This window comes from Tiliqua scincoides, chromosome 1 (genome assembly GCF_035046505.1).
Source record: "Tiliqua scincoides isolate rTilSci1 chromosome 1, rTilSci1.hap2, whole genome shotgun sequence".
Classification (NCBI taxonomy): Eukaryota; Metazoa; Chordata; class Lepidosauria; order Squamata; family Scincidae; genus Tiliqua; species Tiliqua scincoides.
Window position 1 is genome coordinate 295,325,865 of NC_089821.1, and position 22,206 is coordinate 295,348,070.

Genomic DNA, 22,206 nt, shown 5'->3' on the forward strand with positions numbered 1-22,206 from the left:
CTTGAGCTTTTCATGTCTCTGCAGGACTAGGGACCCACTTTCATCTGATAGTTCCTTATGTGAGGCTGGGGTTTTTTTTCAGGTCACTAGTTTGATTTTTCAATACCTGTGTCACTCTCAACTGAGTGAGCAGCTTTTTTTCCATGCCACAGATATCTGCAGGCAAGTTATATCCGAGTGCCTTTTGATTTCTTATCTATTGCAACCACTGCAGTCAGACTCTTCCGCATATAGTCTGACAACTATAGGTACAGATGAAGCCTCTACTATGGCCATTACAGTACTGCAACAGATATTTCATCATTTTGATACTGGGGCTTAATAAGCAAAATAGAATGGGCTGCATCCTGGGATAATGTAACAGGCTTTCCATAGACATGCTTGTATTACATCTTATGTGAGTTGCACTAATTTACAATGGTAAAGTGTAATTCAATCATTGGCATCCCAGGTGGGGGCTCAGAAAAACTTGTCAGAAACCTTGGGGAGCTGTTGCCAGTCTGCTGAGCTAGATGGACCAATAGTCTGTATGCGGAAGCTTCTTACACTTGTTCCTATAGTATCAGCCCTATTTTAGCCGGGGTTTATACTGGCGGGTCTTGCAGTTCGCCAACATAAATTCTGGCCTGGCAGCACAAAAGCTGTGCTGCTGTCATGTACTCTGGGGCTGCCAGAGCAAATGGCCAAAGGCCCCACACATGCAACAGCAGCTCACAGGTGCCCTACCAGAGTAGGTAACTTAGTGGTGGGGGTGGTTTGGAATGGGGAGGAGGCTGGGCAGAGGGCAGTTCAGGGGAGAATCTTGGTGGCACCCTTTCACCACCCCAAACCTTCCTGAGTCTCCTCAGACTTACACCAGCTAAATAACTGGCATAGGTCCCTGGAGACCCATTGGAGGCCTGGCAGCCTGTGAGAAGGAAAACAAAAAAGGTTTTTACTTACCTCCCTTGAACCATCTGGTCGCCCTCCCATAGCATGAAGCATTAGCCCAGTCAGTGGCTCTGTGTACTATGGGGTGGCAGGGGATAAGATTGGGCCCTATATTCCTACACTTTCTAAGTGAAGCACTTTTTAATCCCATTGATTTGATGGGTTTAACATTTAACTTTCTCTCTTATAGAAATATATGGAACTTATGGCCAAACTCCATGTGACTCAAACAGTGTATTTGAATCCCAGTCTTAGGATTTTCCTCTACATTTTCTTAGTAGCTGGAGGGACCTGATCAGTTCAGAAAAGGAGGTTTAACCCTCCTCCCCCATTTTTCCTGCTGAAAATTGCCCTCCTTGAAGTTTCAGTTTACCCCTAAGAAGCAATTTGTTTGCAAATCACAGCTTTTGATGGCAGGGAGCAGCTTCAAGAGATGATTTTCTGTGGGAATACAGCATGGGGAAAAGGTTTAACCCCTGCATTACTATCTCGATCCAGATTACACCCACCCACAGAAAAAGACATCAGAAATCCCAAGCACAGGATACAGGCATGAAAATAACAAAATATCTAGTTTGGTATTTAAAGGGGTGGAGGTGGGGACTTTAAACAACAGCCTTGCTCCAGATGCTGTGGTGAGACTGGCATCTGCTGAGTCTGTGAGCAGGACATTTTGGGTAGTGCTGCTCAGTCTCTGGAGGAGCCCATGGCCTTTAGAAAGCAAGTTAGTGATTTTTTCCTCTCCTCTTCATCAGGCCGTAGGAGACTGATATTAAACACTTGTTTCCCTCTCCCTGCTGCACCGTGCTAATTTTAGCAACCTGATGTTTTAGCTTGTTATATTGATTGTTTCAGATGTTTATCATCAGAAGGCACCTTGTTGGGCCAATGGGGAAAAAGACAGAATATGCATACCCAAAATAAATCAAAATGAGCGTGTTTCCTGCCTCTCCCCCCATAAGCCAGTAGGCATTTGAGTGCAAATATTGGATGTCTGCAGCAACTTGTTCTCATATATTTGGTCTGATCACGTATTTAGTCTCTAAAAATTCCTGTTGCTTTCCCCCCTCCTAATCTCTGCATCCTACTTCCTTCCTGTATTTTTTTTAACATAGGCAACTCAAACCTCCTACCGTCTTTGTTGCCTATCAGTGTACTTTAAATGAGGTGCCCAAAATTGGATAGAGTGTGGTTTGACTAGTGCAGAATAGAGTGGAACTATTACTTCTTGTGATCTGTGCCTTTGTCAGTGCAGCCCACCATGACATTAGCTCTTTTGGCTGCCCCATCACATTGCTGGCTCATGTTCAGTAACGGCCTAGTCCTAAGTGGTGGTGGTTGGGGGGCTTATGGTGGCAGATCTCACAATTCACCACCATAATGGCCAGGATGTGCAAACGGTTACGTGTAAGCCACACTACCCTTGTTCAATTAAGGGCTGCTCGCACAAATAGCTGGAGGCCCTGTACGCATGGCAGTGGCTCCCAGGCACCATGCCAGAGCAGTTAGGTTGGCAGTGGGGGTGGTGTGGGGTAGGGAGCAGGCTGTACAGGGGGTTGGTTCAGGGGGAGAACCTTAGTGGCAGTGGATCATACTGAGATCCTATCCCCCTTTTCCCCCAACCTGAAAATGCCCCCTGAGTCTCCTTGGACTTACGTCAGTAAAGCAGCTGGTGTAGGTTCAAAGAGACCTATTGACAGCCAAGTTGCCTATAGGGGGTAAGTAAGAAAAAGTCTTTTTTACCTCTCTCAGGCAACTGGTCACTCCCCATAGCATGCAGTGTGCACTCTGGCTGTGGTGCTGCATGCTATGGCTGCTGCAGGATAGGACTGGGCTTGATACCTAAATCCTTTTAATATTTATTTATTTTATTTATTTACTGTATTTCTATCCCGCCTTTTTCCCAAGCTGGCTATAGATGCTACTGCCAAGTCAGATCCCCCCCATCTTGTACTTGTGCCTCTGATTTTTCTAATCTATGTGTAGGACTTGACATTTGTCTCTGTTGATCTTCTTCTTGTTTGGTCTAGGTCTAGTGATCAAGCCTGTCAGGATAGCTTTGATTTTATCTGGTGTTAGCCTCTCCTCCTAAAAGATCTTACAGGATGGACAAACTCATGTAGGGGAAACTATGTACAATACTTTTATTCAAAAATACAGGTATGCGTCACTTAATGTCAGGGGTACACTCTCTCATTCAGCCCAATCTAGTGCCTTTGTTGCGTCAACAGACACTCCCTGCCAGCCACTAGCTGGTTGCACAGGCTACTGGAGACTGATTGTCTCTTCTTTGCATTAAGAGCCTCTTAGTTGTGTAAACAGACACTCTGCTGCAGGCTATGGGAGATCAGACTGCTTCATTAAGAGCCTCTTTGTTGTGCTTTGACTACCTTCCTTTATGCAATCTGTCCTTAAGCATAAGGTCTTTGAGCAGCACATACCTGTATAGGATATTCCACTCCCATCAATTCTAGTTTCTTAATTCAGGTTTTGAAAGGAGGGTTAGTTTTTGTTGTTGTTTTTTTTTTACTTTTTGGTTCATTTATAACTATAGAAGGAATATTATTATTATTATTATTATTATTATTATTATTATTATTATTATTATTATTATTATTAACAGTATTTATATACCGCTTTTCAACTAAAAGTTCACAAAGCGGTTTACAGAGAAAAATCAAATAACTAAATGGCTCCCTGTCCCAAAAGGGCTCACAATCTAAAAAGATGCCAAGGAATACCAGCAGACAGCCACTAGAACAGACAGTGCTGGGGTGAAAACAATATTTCATGAAAACAATGGGGTATGTGCCTTCCTTATTTCTGCTTTGTTAAGGGAGTTTTTATATTCGTGGTTTGCCTTTTATATTGCTGTTAATATATCTGTATTCTCATTGAGCATGCATAGAATTGTCATCTCTCTCAGGAAACACTAAGAGAGGAATTTTCTTTCATCTTAGACAAAGCCAGATCAATAAAGTGTGGGGACATCTGGAGTCTCTTTTATTACTCACAGGAGAACAAATTAATTTGGGGATGCAGGGAGATGCCTCTCCCCATCTCTACATTTGTCCATGTGCCAAGACAAAATGTTCAATGGAATGGAGCAGCAGATGTCATTGCCACATCCCCGTACAATATAACTTGTTCCCTTAGAAATCCTCTGTCACACAGGGGACCGGAGCTGCAGAATTCGGACAGATGCATAAAACATATGCAGAAGAGAGTGAGCCCCTGTAGGTCGTGCTTCTCCTTAGGGAACTGAAACGTGTTCTCTGTCTCTCTTCTTTTTTATTTATCTTCCAGCTCTGTTTCGGTTAATTTTTTTCCAGTCAAATCCAAAAATATATATATTTAATTTGGTATTGGGGAAGATTAAAAGCACTGCTCTATCATCAATACATTTACTTTGCTTTTAGGAAAGAGATAAGTTCTACTTATCGCGCAGTGTCATCTTAGAATTACTGCAGGCTCTGAAGTTAAAGTCACCCTTGCCAGACACGAACCTGCTGCTCTTGGTTCAGGTACGGTATAAAAGTTTGGTTTTCCAATTTGTGTTCTACTGCTTTTGTTTCTCAGTGTTTAAAAGGCCCCCTGTACTGTCAAGCATCTCCGGAAAGTGTTGTACATATACAAGTAGGCCTATTGCACAGAAACCTCTGCCGCCCTTGCTCTAGCTCTAGATTGTGTGTGTGTGTTTTCTCTGTTTCTCTATTTATTACATTTCCAGTTATTATATATACTAAGAGCAGACAGGCAGTGAAGTCCCTATCAATTTGGAAGCAAACCACTCCAAAATCTGATTGTGTTTCCTACATCTTTGGGGGACTCCCTGGGGATATAGAAGTAAATAAGCTTGTAAACTGAAATAAAATATAAAAGGCTTCCTCTCCCAAAAAAATAGTCTGATGAAGGCTGCTTAGTGGCCTCCCAGGTCCCACTCAGAATGTTGAAAACATCTGCTTTAAAAAAAAAAAAAAAAAAAAAAGGCAGGAGAGCATCCAGGGCCCCAAATGAATAGGGTTGATGTTTGCCAGTACAGGGGGCCCACGGCTTCTGCAGGACTCAAAATGGCCATTTGGGGGGGGGGGAATCCCTGCGACTTCTGGTTGCTGGAGGGAAAACAGAAATGACGTTTTTATGCCTTATAAGGCATTCTGAGGCCTAGGGCAGCCCCTGGAGGGGAGTGTCACCAGGTATCTGAGGGGTAGGGTTCTGGAATGGAACCCCCGTGGATACCAGGGCATGCCTGTACTTCTAGAAACTGCAGGAAAACATTGCCATCATTGAAGAGGCATTCTCTGTATGGGAGGACGGGGGAGAACTTCTGAGAGGATGCCCGACACATGCTTGTTGGCAACCTTCAGTCTCGAAAGACTCTGGTATCGCGCTCTGAAAGGTGGTTCTGGAACAGCGTCTAGTGTGGCTGAAAAGGCCGATTCGGGAGTGACAATCCCTTTCACACTGGGAGCAAGTGCAGTCTGTCCCTGGTCTGTCTCCCTGGCTATGGGCCTTCCTTCTTTGCCTCTTAGACTGTTGGCCAAGTGTCTCTTCAAACTGGGAAAGGCCATGCTGCACAGCCTGCCTCCAAGCGGGCCGCTCAGAGGCCAGGGTTTCCCACCTGTTGAGGTCCACTCCTAAGGCCTTCAGATCCCTCTTGCAGATATCCTTGTAGCGCAGCTGTGGTCTACCCGTAGGGCGCTTTCCCTGCACAAGTTCTCCATCGAGGAGATCCTTTGGGAACCAACCATCGCCCATTCTCATGACATGACCAAGCCAATGCAGGCGTCTCTGTTTCAGCACTGTACACACGCTGGGGATTCCAGCTTGTTCCAGGACTGTGTTGTTTGGAACTTTGTCCTGCCAAGTAATACTGAGGACATGAAGGGCACTGTAGTCTTTGATGGCTCCACATCAGACCCCTTTGACATCCGAAGTGGAGTGATGCAGGGCTGTGTTCTCGCGCCGACTTTGTTTGACACATAGGTATAACCTAAAACCGAAGGATGATTTTTTTTGTCATGTTATGCAGATTTTTTAATAAATCTTTTAAAACGTATACTAAGAACTTTTAAATCAGTTGACAGCTCTTTCCTAACAAGCTTCTTGCCCACTCCTACTGATCCGCATTAATACACAGCTTGGCTATGTTCTAGCCTGCCTTCTGAGCTTGTGGGGATGCCTGTGAAGTCCTGTAAGGTCTGAGTGTAAGCCCTAGAACACCTCCCAGAATCCTTTGCAATGTTCTTGGAGCTCTAGGGCAGACCTGAAGCTGCTCCTCAACAGAGAAGCCAATGTAAAAAGTGTTTCCTAAACACGGAAACATTGAAAATCCCTGCAGGAACCCCCAAAACTAAATTGGTGGAGGGTCTCCATGTTCTTTAATCTGGTCCTGTTCATAGCCTACCCCTCACTTAGTTTATGCTGCTCAAAACTCAAATGGAAGCACACAGCAGATGTAGCCCATTAAGGAGACACAGTTTTAGGTACAGCAGTCTGGCAATAGCTGTCCTCCACTGCAGAGAGACTGGACTGGCAATCACTGGCACTTAATCACTTTGAAGTGACAAGCAGCTGAAATGGAAGTGACCGGGATGGCCCAAGGCATGGTGCAGAACTCCACAGACTTGCTCCGTGGGTCACGCACAGTTCCACAGGATTGACAGCCTCTCTTCCCTCTCCTTCCTCTGATGTGCCCAGTGCTGCGATTAGGCATATGTTTCAGCAAGTCTCTGTTTCTCATAAGCAGTGGTACATTAGTCAGAGAAAATAAGCACTTGCCAGGAGAGCGGAAAGCACATTGACATTTTAAATTACACAGGGCTTAGAATTTCCCTAAAAACAACTATTATAATATCAGCATTTAGAGGAGAGGTGGGGAGGGAACCAAGAACTGTATAAAAGCAGGGTTGATGTTTGCCAGTATGGGGGCCCCCCATATCCACAGGTCCCATATCCATGGATTCACTTATCTGTGAATTGGGTTCACCCCCATGCCCCCCCCCACGCAACCCCTCTAAGTTTTCACTGAGCACGGCAGTGAAAAAAGTCACTTTGGTTTCTCCATGAAGTGACGTTTTTAATACCTTTTAATGCCTTATAAGGCATTAGGACGCCCAGGGAAGTGACTTTTTTTCACTGTCAGGCTCAGAGGATTCTCTGGAGGCGAGATGAGTAGAGAGCCTCTCAGCTCCAGAGGGTGGGGGAAGGAGTTGTTCACCTGCATCTGTGATTTCACTTAACCGTGGGGGGTGGGTGGGTTCTGGAACTGAACCCCCATGGATACAGGGACATGCCTCTACATGTAAGGGGATGGACAGAGTGGATAGGGAGATGCTCTTTACACTCTCACATAATACCAGAACCAGGGGACAGCCACTAAAATTGAGTGTTGGGAGAGTTAGAACAGACAAAAGAAAATATTTCTTTACTCAGCGTGTGGTTGGTCTGTGGAACTCCTTGCCACAGGATGTGGTGATGTAATCTGGCCTGGACGCCTTTAAAAGCGGATTGGACAAGTTTCTGGAGGAAAAATCCATTACGGGTTACAAGCCATGATGTGTATGTGCAACCTCCTGATTTTAGAAATGGGCTATGTCAGAAGTCCAGATGTAAGGGAGGGCACCAGGATGAGGTCTCTTGTTATCTGGTGTGCTCCCTGGGGCATTTGGTGGGCCGCTGTGAGATACAGGAAGCTGAACTAGATGGGCCTATGGCCTGATCCAGTGGGGCTGTTCTTATGTTCTTAATTCAGGTCCAGCCTCATGAATTAAAGCATAAAAAAAAAAAAAAGGTATATTTCTGAAAGGGAGGGGACAAAGTTTCTCTCTTCAGGGCTTGTGGCCAGAATGGCAAAGTTCCACAAAATGAGAGAGTACTGTAATCATTCAGGGCCCCAACTCTCAGTTCTTGCCAGCAAGTGCTGTGTCTGGCTTGCTCTTGAATGCAGCCCCATAATGAACATACTTTGCTGCCTGACTTATACCTTTGCAACATCTGGTGTGAACAGCCCCGTGGGCCCCAAGTTGGAATGGGAGAAGTACAGAGAAATGCTAATGCATCCTGCTGTGTGTGGTAGGGGCCTGCACCCCCATGGTAGGCTCAGCATTCTCAGGGCATCTAGAGAAAGATCTTGACAAGAGGTGGGCCTTTTTGACTGAGAGATATTTGACTGAGGCACACACTGAGATTGTAGCCCAGGGTGGCATGGTCAATAACAAAAAGCAGAGGAGGCCTGGGCAGACACAGAAGCAAGTGGTAAGGTTGCTGGAAACAGAGGAACCAGGAGACATCTGGCAGGCATACAGAGAGGCATGCATGTTGGCATCCTTCAGTCTCGGAAGATCATGGTGTCACGCTCTGAATGGTGGTTCTGGAACAGAGTGTCCTCTCCAGTGCGCGAAACCTGGGTAAAGTAGGTATGGAGGATAGGCTATTACCCATGCAGCAAATCCCCCCTCTCCACGTCACTGAAATGGTCCAATGGAAAGGCAGAAGCCAATACGGTTGGTTCCAGCGGCATCGCAGGAGTTGCCAGAACGTGACTGTGTTCAGCCATGAACTGCCTCAGGGACTCCGGCTCCGGATTTTGCCTCGAGGTTGACTCCTGAAGCCTTTTCCATAACTGGATGTAGCCACAAGGCAGTGGAGGTTTGGAATCAGAGTTTTCCTTCTCTCAGATGAGCTGCCTTCCCAGGCTGATGAGTCCCATCTACCCGGTGGCTGTTCAGTCGCCTCTTACGACAAGTACAGCCAAACTGAGGGCCTATTCTTATCCCCAGCCCCCAGGGGGGTGAGAGAGGCATAGCAAGCACAAAAGCTAACATGCTGTATGCAGTGTGCCTTTTGTTTCATAGATTGTCCATTAAGCAGAGGGGAAGATCACATAGGGTCAGGAAGTGGAAGTATATATAAGCACAAGAAGTGTCCTGTCGCAGTGGAAAGGGGTGTGCAAAGCGGGGTGTGGAAATATCACTGTCATTATTGAGTAAGTCTGTACCTGTTACGAGCGGGTATAGTTTCCGCAGCAAGTAGCTGTCCGGCTGCACTCTCTACCTATCTCTCAAGGCCGGAGCGTAGGCAAAGACGACACACGGGCAGAAGTCCTCCACCAAACGTCTCTTTACTATGTACAATATATACAGCAACAGTCCAGATAGCACACAGTTCATGGATCACACTGACTTAGCCTTTGGCACAAACTCCACTCTGCATCTCCCACAACCCAGCTTGCCCTGGCTGGAGTATATACTTGCCACAGCCAATCAGAGTGAACCAGAAAGTGCTTAGTCACTCTGATGGCACATGGGGTGACATACCAGGTGACAGTCACCTGGTATGCATCACCAGATGTTGCATCATCTCTTCCCATGATGCTGTGCGCAGTCAGGCCAAGGCTTCAGGGCCTGATGCTATCCTGATACAAATTACCTGCAGGCCCGGGGATGATCCCTTAACAGTACCTCATGCTGTAAAACTGTAGCTGTGTGAGAGATTATAGTGGCACCTGAGGTGATGAAGGCAATCGTACGGGGGCTAAGAATGTTTTGTTTTAATGAGAGACACAATGTGGGCTGAGAAGCAAAGGTATTCTGACATGTACATGTGATACCCACATTATCTCCATATTACTCATCGCTGTCAGTATTGATAGTGGCAGAGAAGATAGTGACACCATCCCCAAGAGACATGAGTGCGACTTCAGTGGAAGAGGAAAAGGGTTGAGATTGTGAAAAACCCTGCATGAAGGACAGGGAGCATTTGTGTTCTTCTCTGTTATTGATTCACAGCGTAGGAATCTCCTGCAAGCCACCAAATGTGCCTTGTGCAAGCAAAGCAAAGTCTATAGAAGCAAATACTTGTTTGGCCTTGAGCTGCCCACTTTGAACTTTGCTAAATTTAAAAGAAAAAGAAAAAGAAAAAAACTTCACCGTATGGAGCATTATCGTGATTGGGACAAGGTGGCTCTCCCAGAGAACTAGTCACATGAACATATGTAGCCCAATGGCATGTGTGCCATCTGGCACCTGCTCTTTAGAATCTCAGGTAGGGTTCTTCCTCAGCCCTGTTGCAGATCCTTTGGCTGACCAAGAGATACCAGGGATTGAACCTGGGACCTTCTGCATGTAAGGCACGTACTCTTTCACTGAGGTATGCTCCCACCAGCTGTATTTGTAACTGTTTTCTCTAGGGCACTGGTTCCCAAACCATGGTCCATGGACCACAGGTAGTCCGTGAGACCCTGAGAAGTGGTCTGTAAGGTCTCAGGAAAAAAAGATCACCATTGATAACTTCCAGCATCTTGCAGAGGAAGCGCTCCCCCATGGACCCCTAGAAAGGGCAGAGAATGGACCTCCACAGCTGGCAACAAAAGCAGCAACTCACTAATAAATTAATAAATATTTAATCATTTTTCTCTATTACAAAGTTCATTGTAGTTTTTGAGTGCAGGGGAGGGTGAGGGGTTGCATGTGGCCCACGACATGCATGTGAGGGGTTGCATGTGGCCCATGAGCTCCTGATGGTTGGGAACCATTGCTCTAGGGCAGGGGTGTCCAAATTTTTTGGCAGGAGGGCCACATCATCTCTTTGACACTGTATCAAGGGCCGGGGAAAAAAAGAATTAATTTACATTTCAAATTTAAATAAATTTACATAAATTAATATATTAGAGATGGAACTTATACGAATGAATGAAGGTCTTGCAATAGCTCAAGGCCTATAAAACTCCTTGCGCAAAGCAAGGCCAGCCTTTTCTTCACTGCCACTGCTGCATCGCTGACGTGAAACAGCAAGCAGTGGAGGGAGCCCTCATCCCACAGCTCATATGACAGGTCAAACAGTTGCCGTCATGCTGAGAGCAGTTGCATTGGGCCAGCACGGGCTCCAGAAAGTCTTTGGAGGGCCAGAGGCTCATTGGAGACTGGGAGCTCCCTGCAGGCCGGATTGGGAGTCCCCAAGGGCTGCAAGTGGCCCCAGGGCCAGGGTTTGGGCACCCCTGTTCTAGGGGAACGTTCTGCCACATGAATACTAGGGAGGTTTTACCGCCAAGGCCATACAGAACCTCCCTCCTCATTCTCTTTACAGCAGAGTTTAGTACCGAGACAGTGGCATAAGGCAGACTGCCATGTGGTCATAAATAATTCACCCTGAAATTCTGATCAAGGTCTTTCCAGGCCTACTGCTGTGGCTTAGGCCTTTCTCTCCTGACTACAACCTCGCTGCCAGAACACTTTTTCTCCATTCCCAAATCTGCACAGGTTGGCCCCCTGGATCTCTGCCTACCTGCCTATCCCTGAAGTCTTTCCCTGCACTTTATCACAGACAGCAGATTGTGCTAGAGAGAGGAGCAGCAGACATTTGTCCTCATCCAGTTGTGTGGCTTCGTTTTACACAAATGCCATCAAATCTGTTGTCCGTGAACCTCTTGATGTCTTGCTAGAAACTGATAGGAGTGAAAATGAATCACGCTGGAAATGAGCATGGGCCTTTGTCTAGTTTGCTTGGTCTTTTCCTTGTGATAAGTCTGGCAAGAACCCACTCCACTTCCTTTGCAGGCACAGATAGTGTTGTTTCAAAATAATAAGATAAAAAAGGTAACTGATGTTCACAAATATATGGCTCTTATCACTACATTGTAATGACCTTAAAACACATTCAGCTTCATTATCTGCATGTAGTAGATTGGCAGAATTCAAAAAAAGAGCATGTTAGCCTCTCCACATCCACACCCATGAAGATATTCAGTGACAGTAATGCTTTGTTCCCAGTTTCTGCACTTACTGTACCAAAGCTAGTCTATCCCCATGACTGAAATATGTCAAAAAACAGATGGTTGTAGTGGAAGTACAGGTTGAGCCTACTTATCTGTGGATTTTGGATCCACGAATTTGGTTCAGTGGGGGTCCTCTGGATGGCCTCCAGAGACCCTAGAAGGGCACTTACAGTTCTCAGGCTTTGTCACTTGACTTGAGTTCCCATCCCTGGGTAGTACGGTCAGAAGGACTCAAACTCGGTAAGGAAAAGAAAGGAGGAGATGTAGCTCAGTGATTGAGCAATTGTAATTGGCATAATGACATCAGGACTTCATGCTGTGTAATAAGGTTGATTGCTAATCCTCATTCATTTTTTTCTTACCTCTGCATCAATGTGGATATGCATGCTTTTTAAACAGAGTCTAATTAATTAATGTGTTAGTAATGTAAGATACCCTGTTTGTATCCAGCAAAACTACCACAAATACACATAAGAAAAAAATTAATTTTATAAAATATTAAATTCCAGGTTATGACATACTGCCTCCTTACAAAACTGGTTAATCTTTTATTTCTTTTTAGTTTGTTTGTGCAGACGCTGGAACAAAATTAGCTGAATCAACCATCTTGCACAAGCAAATGATTGCTTCAATGCCAGGAGTAAGTAGAAAAACAAATCTTGCCTCCTTTGCTCTCCGGTTTTCTTTAACAGTTTCTCTCTCTCTCTCTCCCACCTACCTACAGTGGTACAGATGCCACCAGTATCTGTACCACTCTCTCAACCAGTGGCATGGATACCACTAGTGGTACTTGAGGTGGTGTCTGGTGGTACTCGCAGGACCCCTAGAAACCCACTGTCCAGCAGCAAGACCAGGAACGTGATGCAACAAACAGTGGTAGGAGGCTCAGTTTGGCGGGCAGAGCTCCAGAGCATGCTTTTCTATGCTTGAGAAAGCTCTCCCATCCACCCTGAACCTCTTACTAGTGTTTGGCATGTCATATCTGGTCTCCCAACCCAGAAGTAATTGGCAATGATGTCATAGGTGGACCATGTGAAGTAGTACAGCGAAGGACAAATGTTGAGAAACACTGATCTAAAATAATCATTTTTAAGTGAGACTTTTTTTATTTCCAGTTCTAGTCACTCTGGGTCAGGAACTACCCCACCGAAAGCAGCCATGCCCTTCTTCTTCTTGTCTCTCCCCAGTAGTGCTTCCTGAATCATCACATTGCAGATGTCTCCATTGGCTGCTCCTTACTGGGTTGGGGGAAACATTTAGCTTTATTAGTGGAGGACAAAATAGGAGAGGATTCAGAGCTAATAGTTTTGGCAGCAGCCATGCATTGGCCATTGAAGCTACTTCTGACCTGAAGAAGGTCCTAGGATGCAAATCTAAACGCTTTACTGGTTGATCATATCTGACTGCATGCCATAAACATCTGACAAAGAAGTGGATAACTAATGGTCCAATCCTATCCAGCTCCCCATATGGTGATGCAGTGATGTCAGCAGGACTTTCACTACACCTGCAGGGGGGCTTGGGCTGTTGGAGGTCTCCTTGGGATAAGGGGACATTTTTCCCCTTGCCTGGTAACTCCCAGCAGCCTCCATGGGTTGACTCGTACCTGTGCCAGCTCAGGGCCCAATCCTATCCAATTTTCTAGTGCCGGTGCTGCTGTGCCAATAAGGTATGCACTGCTTCCTGTGCTGGGGAAGCAGTCACCAAGGCCTCCTCAAGGTATAGGAACATTTGTTCCCTTACCTTGGGGCTCCGTTGTGGCTGCTCCGGTGCTGGAATGTTGGATAGGATTGGGCCCTCAGTTGCTGGCACAAGTCCAAGTTGATCCATGCAGGTGGATCAGGCCTAGAAAGGGGGTTGGGATTCTGTTGTACTGCCGTTGCCGATCCTGCTCCCCTCTCTGGCCCAATCCTCCCTGCTTGCCACCCCATCTCTACCCTATTCTGCCCACCCTTCCCCCATTCCTCCCATTCCTTGTCCTATTCAGCCTCCTCCACACCTCCCTCCAACCCCCTGCATGGGCTTGCCTGCTCTGGCTCTGTAGATCTGTTGACCTTCCCACTGGCACTTCAGCAGTGCGCACTGCCAAAGCGCTCTTTATGGCTGTTTTACAGCAGCCATTGTGGACTTGGTGGAACACAAGCTCAGCCAGCATAGCAGCCCAATTGTAAGTAAACTTACAGATGCACCTGTGGAATTTGGAGTCTGACATGCCACAATATAACAATTAGGTGCTTTAAGATGTTATGAGATTCTTCTTTAGAGGAGGAGAAGGCCAGAGAATTGTCATCATCATTCTGTCCTCATCACTACAGAATGAATATTACAGAATGTAATATTTTATGAAATGTTATTAATAATCCACATTGAAACTTCATATTTCTCTGCTACTCTTTTTCATACTCCATAGTAAGTGGTTTCATGAAAAAGAAACCCAAACATAGACTAATGATAATTATTTTTCAGTTGAATTGTTTTCTTGTTCTTTGAGTTAAGTTGAAATGGCACCGAATCTGGTATCTTCGGAGGAAAAAAAAAATCCCATAGCAGGGGGATTTTCCTGTTTGCAACCAACATATTTAGTGCAATGGGGCAAAGCTGATCAAAAGATGGAAAGAATCCTCTGGCTCCAGATCAAAGCATTATTATTCAAGAGGCTGGTATACAATACCCTTTATCATTCCATCACTCAGTTTGAAAGAAGCAATGTGTGGAATCCTCCATCCAAGAACATGCTGGAAGATGGAGGACACTCTGACAGAGCTCTCTGTGACCTTATTTCTAGTGTTTGTTTTCCTGTCAAGTAAACTGACAGGCATAGCACTGGAGAAGACAGAAGGTGGTGTAGTTCACCTCCACACAGATTTTATATTAACATAGAGAAATGAGAAACACTTGGGTCAACCTCTAAAGCACAAAATTTTAGCATCTTTTTTTTTTCCTCTTTCAAGTTTCAGCAACTAAAACTCAATTAAAATGGCCTGGATTTATGGATTCAAACCATTGCTTGTCAAAAGGGGCTAATCTGCTATCAGGTTGCAGAGTTCATAAGCTGATGACCTTGGGTTGGAGCCAAGACTTAATATTTTGTTGGAAAATTGACCATTCTAATGTCTTCGCTTTAATATGCTGCTGATGTGAAGGTTTCAGGAAGAAAATTCCATACACTCACAGTGCTATCAGTCCAATTGCAGTCCATAGAATTACGCTTGTATAACTGATTGTGGATTTCCCCTTTGAGATGTAATATCTGTATATCAGAGTATCCAGAGTATGTGGTATTTCTTATGCTTTGCAAGCCTCAATTATTATTAATGGCTGTTAAATCAGTTTAAGGTTTGTAGGTTTTAGGGTTTAAGGTTTTTATAGGGTAGATATGCATTTAAAGGCTTTAACCCTACAATTCTCAAAAACTGTCTTCTTCCATACATCGGTAGTCATTTCTATTCAAGGCCTGACCAAAGCCGGCCGTGTTCCATGAAGGGGACTAAAGCAGTCATGCTAACCAGCAAGTTGGAGGGGGTAACAACTGGCAAGCATCCCGTCGCCCCTCCCACCTGCCTGCCTGCATGGTGCCACCTCCACTGATAAAGCCACTCTAGTCAGTGCTCTGAATTGGGGTTATGGCAGCCTCCTTTATCCTCCAGTGGTGCTGGAGAAAGAAGGAGCACCATCTCACTCTCCCAGCCCACTTACAAAAGCAGCCAAGTGGGCAGGGAGAGGCAGAGCTCATGTCCTTACCTCCCCTTCCAACACTGCCTCTGTCTTTTGTATGTATCCTGTTTTAAATGCTCTGTTTCAAATTAGAGTGTGCCAGGAGCACTCCAATCTTCCTGTGTATTAGAAATAGGAATAGGCAAGGTGGCACTCTTCCCCCACCTCAGGCACCAGTTGACCTTCAGCATTGCCTGCCACTGACTTTGCAAACTGATGGTGCATACCGTGCCACTGGAATCCAGAAGTGTTGTACGAAGTTATGGAGTCTGGCAGGCCTTCATTGGGTGGCAATCAGCTGGTATTATTAGCCAAGGAGACAAACACCAGCATTTTATTACTGTGATTTGGAGAGTAAGTTGACGGTCATTCTTCTGTGTTTTAGTGTGGAACGGCAGCAATGGAGTGCATGCGGCAGTATATTGGAGAAGTGTTGGATTTTATTGCTGATATGCATACCTTGACTAAATTAAAGGTGAGTATAAGGTTCTTCAGTCATGAACTCAAGTTAGTGTTGCATTGTTATGGAGTTTGGCATTCTGGAAATCAATATGATTGGGAGAACTACTGGGAGAGATGGCCAGTGTGAGTATAATAATGCAAGCATGTACTCATGCTGTTCTTCCCATCTGACAAATAAAAGTTCTAAAACTGCTATGACAGCCTCCCTTGATTGTCTGTTTAATGAGCCTTGCAGATAATAATAATAATTTGACCCTTTATTTTTTTCTTCAAGTGAACCTTCTCTATTACTAATTCATGTTCATTTCTAATTTAAAGAGCAATACACTGCCTTGAGCCTAGGAAAGGCAGTATATAAATCTTTTAAATAAATGAATAGTTTTATCCTAGATTGCTTTCCAACACAGTTCTAGCTACAAGCACTGAAGTGGGGCAGACTGTAGTATTTGACCACCATCTCTGATCAGTGATCAGGGGAAGGAGATTCCTTATTAGTGGATGTTGTGTGGAGGCAACAGAGGCAGGGAAGTGATTGAGGCTGTAATCTGTGCACACTTTCTCAGGAGTAAGTTTCACTGAAGTCAGTTGGTTTTACTTCTGAGTAGACACACCCTTCCCCTGGGGGCTGGGGATAAGAATAGGCCCTCAGTTTGGCTGCACTTGTCGTAAGAGGCGACTAAACAGCCACCGGGTAGATGGGACTCGTCAGCCTGGGAAGGCAGCTCATCTGAGAGAAGGAAAACTCTGATCCCAAACCTCCACTGCCTTGTGGCTACATCCAGTTATGGAAAAGGCTTCAGGAGTCATCTTCGAGGCAAAATCCGGAGCCGGAGTCCCTGAGGCAGTTCATGGCTGAACACAGTCATGTTCTGGCAACTCCTGCGATGCCGCTGGAACCAACCGTATTGGCCTCTGCCTTTCCATTGGACAATTTCAGCGACGTGGAGAGGGGGGATTTGCTGCATGGGTAACAGCCTATCCTCCATACCTACTTTACCCATGCTTCGCGCACTGGAGAGGACACTCTGTTCCAGAACCACCATTCAGAGCGTGACGCCATGGTCTTCCGAGACTGAAGGATGCCAACTAGACACACCTAGGGTTGTGCTATGAGTCAGCAGGCATGTAGCTACAGACTCACCACAGCATGGATTGTAGACATCAGCCTGTACTAGGTGCTACTGGCCAATCATCAGCCATGCTCTTGGACAGAGCCATAACGATGATGGAGCCTGAGGGGAGAAGGAGCAGGGTGTGCAGAGCGACCATAACCATTGCTCTCGCCTCCGGAGAGAACCTAGAAGTGACATCACAATGTCACATGACATCGCTGAGTGCCGGGGCAGTGTATTGCGGCTCTGCTCCTGAATTATGCTGCTTTAGCTACCACTCTGCTGCCACCATATTATGCCTCTAAGTGCATGGGGATGCCCTCTGGCCAGCTATTCTTTTCCATTCCTCCTCTTCATGCTCTACAGGTCATTTTCTGAGTGTCAGTGAAGACCTCAAAATCAAACACTTTCTGTAGAGATGCTTATCAAACGAACTATGAGTGGCGTTTTGCCACCCAGCTATAAGACTCGCCCATATACCTGGAAATCTTCACCTCTGTTGTTCTTTTTCACGTTGCTTACTTTAGGAAGTGACACACAACCACATAAGTTACATAATCAGAGGTGAAAGCTTGTATCTGAGGTAAGGGAAGTAGGTTATGAAAAGTAGGGAGAAAAGGTCATGGTTGGGTGAAGGATAAGTTACTCTGAGGCATTGAGATGGCAGGAAAGGTGAGGTTTTCTATGGCTGATGACTTCAAGTAGCTCAGATAGTGCAATAAATGCAAAATGCTTTAGCAATGAAGGCATTCCTACCCAAGTTATTCCAAGAAACGGAATTATTCCAAGAAAGGGAATTATTAATTGGCTATCTGACTACAGATAGCAAATTTGGGCAACAAAATGGCAGATGCGCTTCAATGTCAGTAAGTGTAAAGTCATGCACATTGGGGCAAAAAATCAAAACTTTAGATATAGGCTGATGGGTTCTGAGCTGTCTGCGACAGATCAGGAGAGAGATCTTGGGGTGGTGGTGGACAGGTCGATGAAAGTGTCGACCCAATGTGCGGTGGCAGTGAAGAAGGCCAATTCTATGCTTGGGATCATTAGGAAGGGTATTGAGAACAAAACGGCTAGTATTATAATGCCGTTGTACAAATCTATGGTAAGGTATGGTAATATATGGTTGTACTCCACACCTGGAGTATTTTGTCCAGTTCTGGTCACCGCATCTCAAAAAAGACATAGTGGAAATGGAAAAGGTGCAAAAGAGAGCGACTAAGCTGATTACGGGGCTGGGGCACCTTCCTTATGAGGAAAGGCTACGGCGTTTGGGCCTCTTCAGCCTAGAAAAGAGACGCCTGAGGGGGGACATGATTGAGACATACAAAATTATGCAGGGAATGGACAGAGTGGATAGGGAGATGCTCTTTACACTCTCACATAACACCAGAACCAGGGGACATCCACTAAAATTGAGTGTTGGGAGAGTTAGAACAGACAAAAGAAAATATTTCTTTACTCAGCGTGTGGTTGGTCTGTGGAACTCTTTGCCACAGGATGTGGTGACGTAATCTGGCCTGGACGCCTTTAAAAGGGGATTGGACAAGTTTCTGGAGGAAAAATCCATTACGGGTTACAAGCCATGATGTGTATGCGCAACCTCCTGATTTTAGAAATGGGTTATGTCAGAATGCCAGATGCAAGGGAGGGCACCAGGATGAGGTCTCTTGTTATCTGGTGTGTTCCCTGGGACATTTGGTGGGCCGCTGTGAGATACAGGAAGCTGCACTAGATGGGCCTATGGCCTGATCCAGTGGGGCTGTTCTTATGTTCTTATGACTGTGTATTTTGGGAAGATGGAAGTTTCCCATGAATAATGTGGGGTAGAAATCCTATAAACCTGTGTTTCTCAAACTGTGGGTCGAGACCCACTAGGTGGGTCCCCATTCATTTCAATATTTTATTTTCAATATATTAGATTTGATGCTACCATGGTATGTGACTGCATTTGGGGAAATGTTACAGGGCTGTACTTATAACAGGCTACTATGTATATGCTTTTAACAATGATAGTCAATGGGACTTATTCCTGGGAAAGTGTGGGTAGGATTGTAGCCTAGGATTGTTAAAAAATTTTTCCTGCTTGAGGATGTTACTTCTGGTTATGACATCACTCCTGGTGGTTCCTGAGAGATTCTCATTCTAAAAAGTGGGTCCTGGTGCTAAAAGTTTGAGAACCACTGCTACAAACAAACAAACAAACAAACAAACAAACAAACAAACAAACAAACAAACAAACAAACAAACAAACAAACAAACAAACAAACAAACAAACAAACAAACAAACAAACAAACAAAGGCTTCCCTGTGTCTAAAATTTGTCATAGCTATCCTAGAATTGATTCTTCGCTATGGAGTGCACTAGAGATTTGGTCTTTAGTGCAAATGAGCAAAGCATTTTCAGCTGAATTGACACCTTTAAAATGCCTTTCAGATCCATGTGTACTCCTTTTAATCCCTTCAGTATTCTGAATATCCTTGTACCACAGAGTCACATGAAGACATGTTCCCAGCCACTGCATGAGGACACTTTTGGTGGGCATCTCAAAGTTGGTCTAGCTCAGATTGCTGCGATAGAAATCTCACGTGGCAATCACAGGGATAACAAGGCTGTGGTACGTTACTTACCTTGGCTATACCATCCTCCATCTGCAATGCAACAAGGGTAAGCAACGATTGGTCATAAATATGTATTTATTTTAAAAACCTTATCCCTACTTTCCATATTGTCATCATCTTTTGAACTATACTTTGAGTACAAATGGGGTGAGGGATTAATAAGATAGTATCCAATAGGAATTCTTAACATATGCATGCACTTGTGTTCCAGACAGAGCTCACATTGTGTATATTGGGGAGGGTGTATGGGATGTAAATTTCATGTTCATTCCAGTGATAAAATATTGTAGTGTGCTAGGAAAATATGATATACAAGACCTTCATTCATTCATATAAGTTTATCTTTAATATATTCATTTATGTATACTTATGTAAATGTATTCAAATTTTAAATGTAAATTAATTCTTTTTTCCCCCGGCCCCTGACACAGTGTCAGAGAGATGATGTGGCCCTTCTACCAAAGACTTTGGACACCTCTGATCTATACTATACTTTGCACATATTTTGCATCAGTTTCATTGTTGTCACTTCTGTAGTGCATTTCTTGAATTCTAAGCCCTATATAATTTCATGTATTATGGGCAAATGGGCTTAAGTAATTTCCCAACAGCCACAAGTCTCTGAAAGACCTTGGTCTTAAAGACCAATGAGTCCCTAGACCAATCTCAATGAATCCACAAATTTCTGAATTCTGTTCTTGCTGTTATTAGCAAAGCTGAATTCTGTTATTAGGCTAAGCTGAAACACCATACATTTTAGACATTTGTACATATATATTTTAAATGGCTGTCTGCTACGTTTGAGGAAGTTGTGAATTTTCTCTCTTAGACAATAGTTATAGAGAAAGACAATAGTTTTTATTCATATTGCCGAAAGTGGTTTGAAAGTGGAGTTGTGGTATGTATATGTTTCTCCAACTTTTGCCTCTCGTAAATAGGTTTTTCTATTGTTTCAAGAACCTACAGATTCTTGAATAGTGGGAATGGGATGAAAGAAATGCAAGTGTGCACCATCAGAAGCCATGACTCTCCAACTACGTTCAGCTCCCTCAAATCTAGCATCTTTCTAGCCTTAACTTTATTCATTTCAATCTAGGAAGGTACTAGCCTGTACATTATATACAAGAATATGTAGTACCTGCATTTTTGTTAATTGGTGCAAAAAAAAAAAAAAATACATATTATAGATAGTAGCAAAAATTTTGGCAGAGTTGGGTAGGTTTTTGAGCAAATAAACAACTTAACATGTTTGTCTTTCCACCAGGCCCAAAGAATTCATAGAATGCGTTTCTCATATCCGGTTGCTCTCATGGCTCCTTTTGGGCTCACTGACACATAATGTTGTCTGCCCAAATTCCCCTTCAGCTTGTATGCCCATTCCACTGGATGCAGGTTCTCATGTTGCTGATCACCTTATTGTGATCTTGATTGGATTTCCAGAACAGTCCAAGGTAGGAATCTTTTGCATAATTATTATGACTAGATGACATTCAGTTAAGCATACTATATGAACTGGGGTCTTAATGTCATTGTACTATAGCAGTGGCCCCAAACTGTGAGCCATGGCTTCCTGGGAACCCATGGAAACCAGCCAGGGGAGCCACGGAATCCTCGTGCAAAACCTACCACCCTATACAATGTATAGGATTGTAACCCTAATAAGGAGCCGTGACCAATGGCCCAGTAGATCAAGGGAGCTACGCGTTGAAAACCTTTGCACTATAGGTTGAACAGAAATCATGTCAACTCTTGTTTTCAGTACAGTGTATGCTAGTTAATTTCCACAGAACTGAATGTCAATGCTGTTGAATGTTAAACATGTATTTAAATATGTAAGTATGCATTAAATGCTGCTCCATTTACCTACTGAGATTGGTAGGTAACAACAGAAATTTGGAAGCCTGAAAAAGAAACAGTGGAAAGAAAATGCAAGATTGAAAAAGCAAGAGCACTGATAATCCCCCCCCCCCCAAAAAAAAAATTAGATGAGGCAAAGATTGCAAGGATGTTAAAATGCAAGTTGAAAATAAATCAAACTTTGATGTGACTTCTCTGGATGTTGTCTGTACTTTGCTGTACCTCGTGTCCTTTCAAGTTCTTGGTCTTTGCACCCATTCTTCAGCACAATGGGCAGACAAGCTCCTACCAAGACCTGGGTTGGCAAATACATAAGGCTGCAATTTTCAAACTCTCCAGGAGTTTGAAATCCACAATAAGTCCTTGTGGTTGTGGGGGGGGGGGGAGGCAGCGGGGACGGGGGAAGGTAGCAACACAATCCCCAGGATTGCGCTGCTCAGCGGGGCTGCAGGGACTGGGGTGCACTCTCCAGTCGCTTCAGCAGCCTTCCTGGGGTGCGGGGAGCCCTGCACGAGCCTCTGCAGGGCTCCCCAGGTCAGCAGCAGTGAAAGTGAGTGATTGTGCTCTGCCTCCGCAAAACCGGAAGTGGAGCATGATCGCTCACTTACACTGCTGCTGACCTGGGGAGCCCTGCAGAGCCTCGTGCAGGGCTCCCCGCACCCCAGGAAGGCTGCTTCAGGGACTGGAGGGTGCACCCTAGTCCCTGCAGTCCCGTCAGAAGTGAAAGTGGAGTGA

At 44.8% G+C, this 22,206-nt stretch overlaps 1 protein-coding gene across 3 annotated transcripts in view; it reads left to right on the plus strand.

The window, feature by feature from the left end:
* UNC79 (unc-79 homolog, NALCN channel complex subunit) overlaps nucleotides 1-22,206 on the plus strand; it is a 149,043-nt gene that overhangs the window by 116,948 nt on the left and 9,889 nt on the right. For all 3 annotated transcript variants that reach the window (XM_066612201.1, XM_066612202.1, XM_066612203.1), the window contains 5 exons: nucleotides 4,350-4,454; nucleotides 12,267-12,344; nucleotides 15,804-15,893; nucleotides 19,485-19,660; nucleotides 20,879-21,065. In XM_066612201.1, the coding sequence (XP_066468298.1) occupies nucleotides 4,350-4,454; nucleotides 12,267-12,344; nucleotides 15,804-15,893; nucleotides 19,485-19,660; nucleotides 20,879-21,065 (636 nt within the window). The remainder of the gene's footprint in view (nucleotides 1-4,349; nucleotides 4,455-12,266; nucleotides 12,345-15,803; nucleotides 15,894-19,484; nucleotides 19,661-20,878; nucleotides 21,066-22,206) is intronic.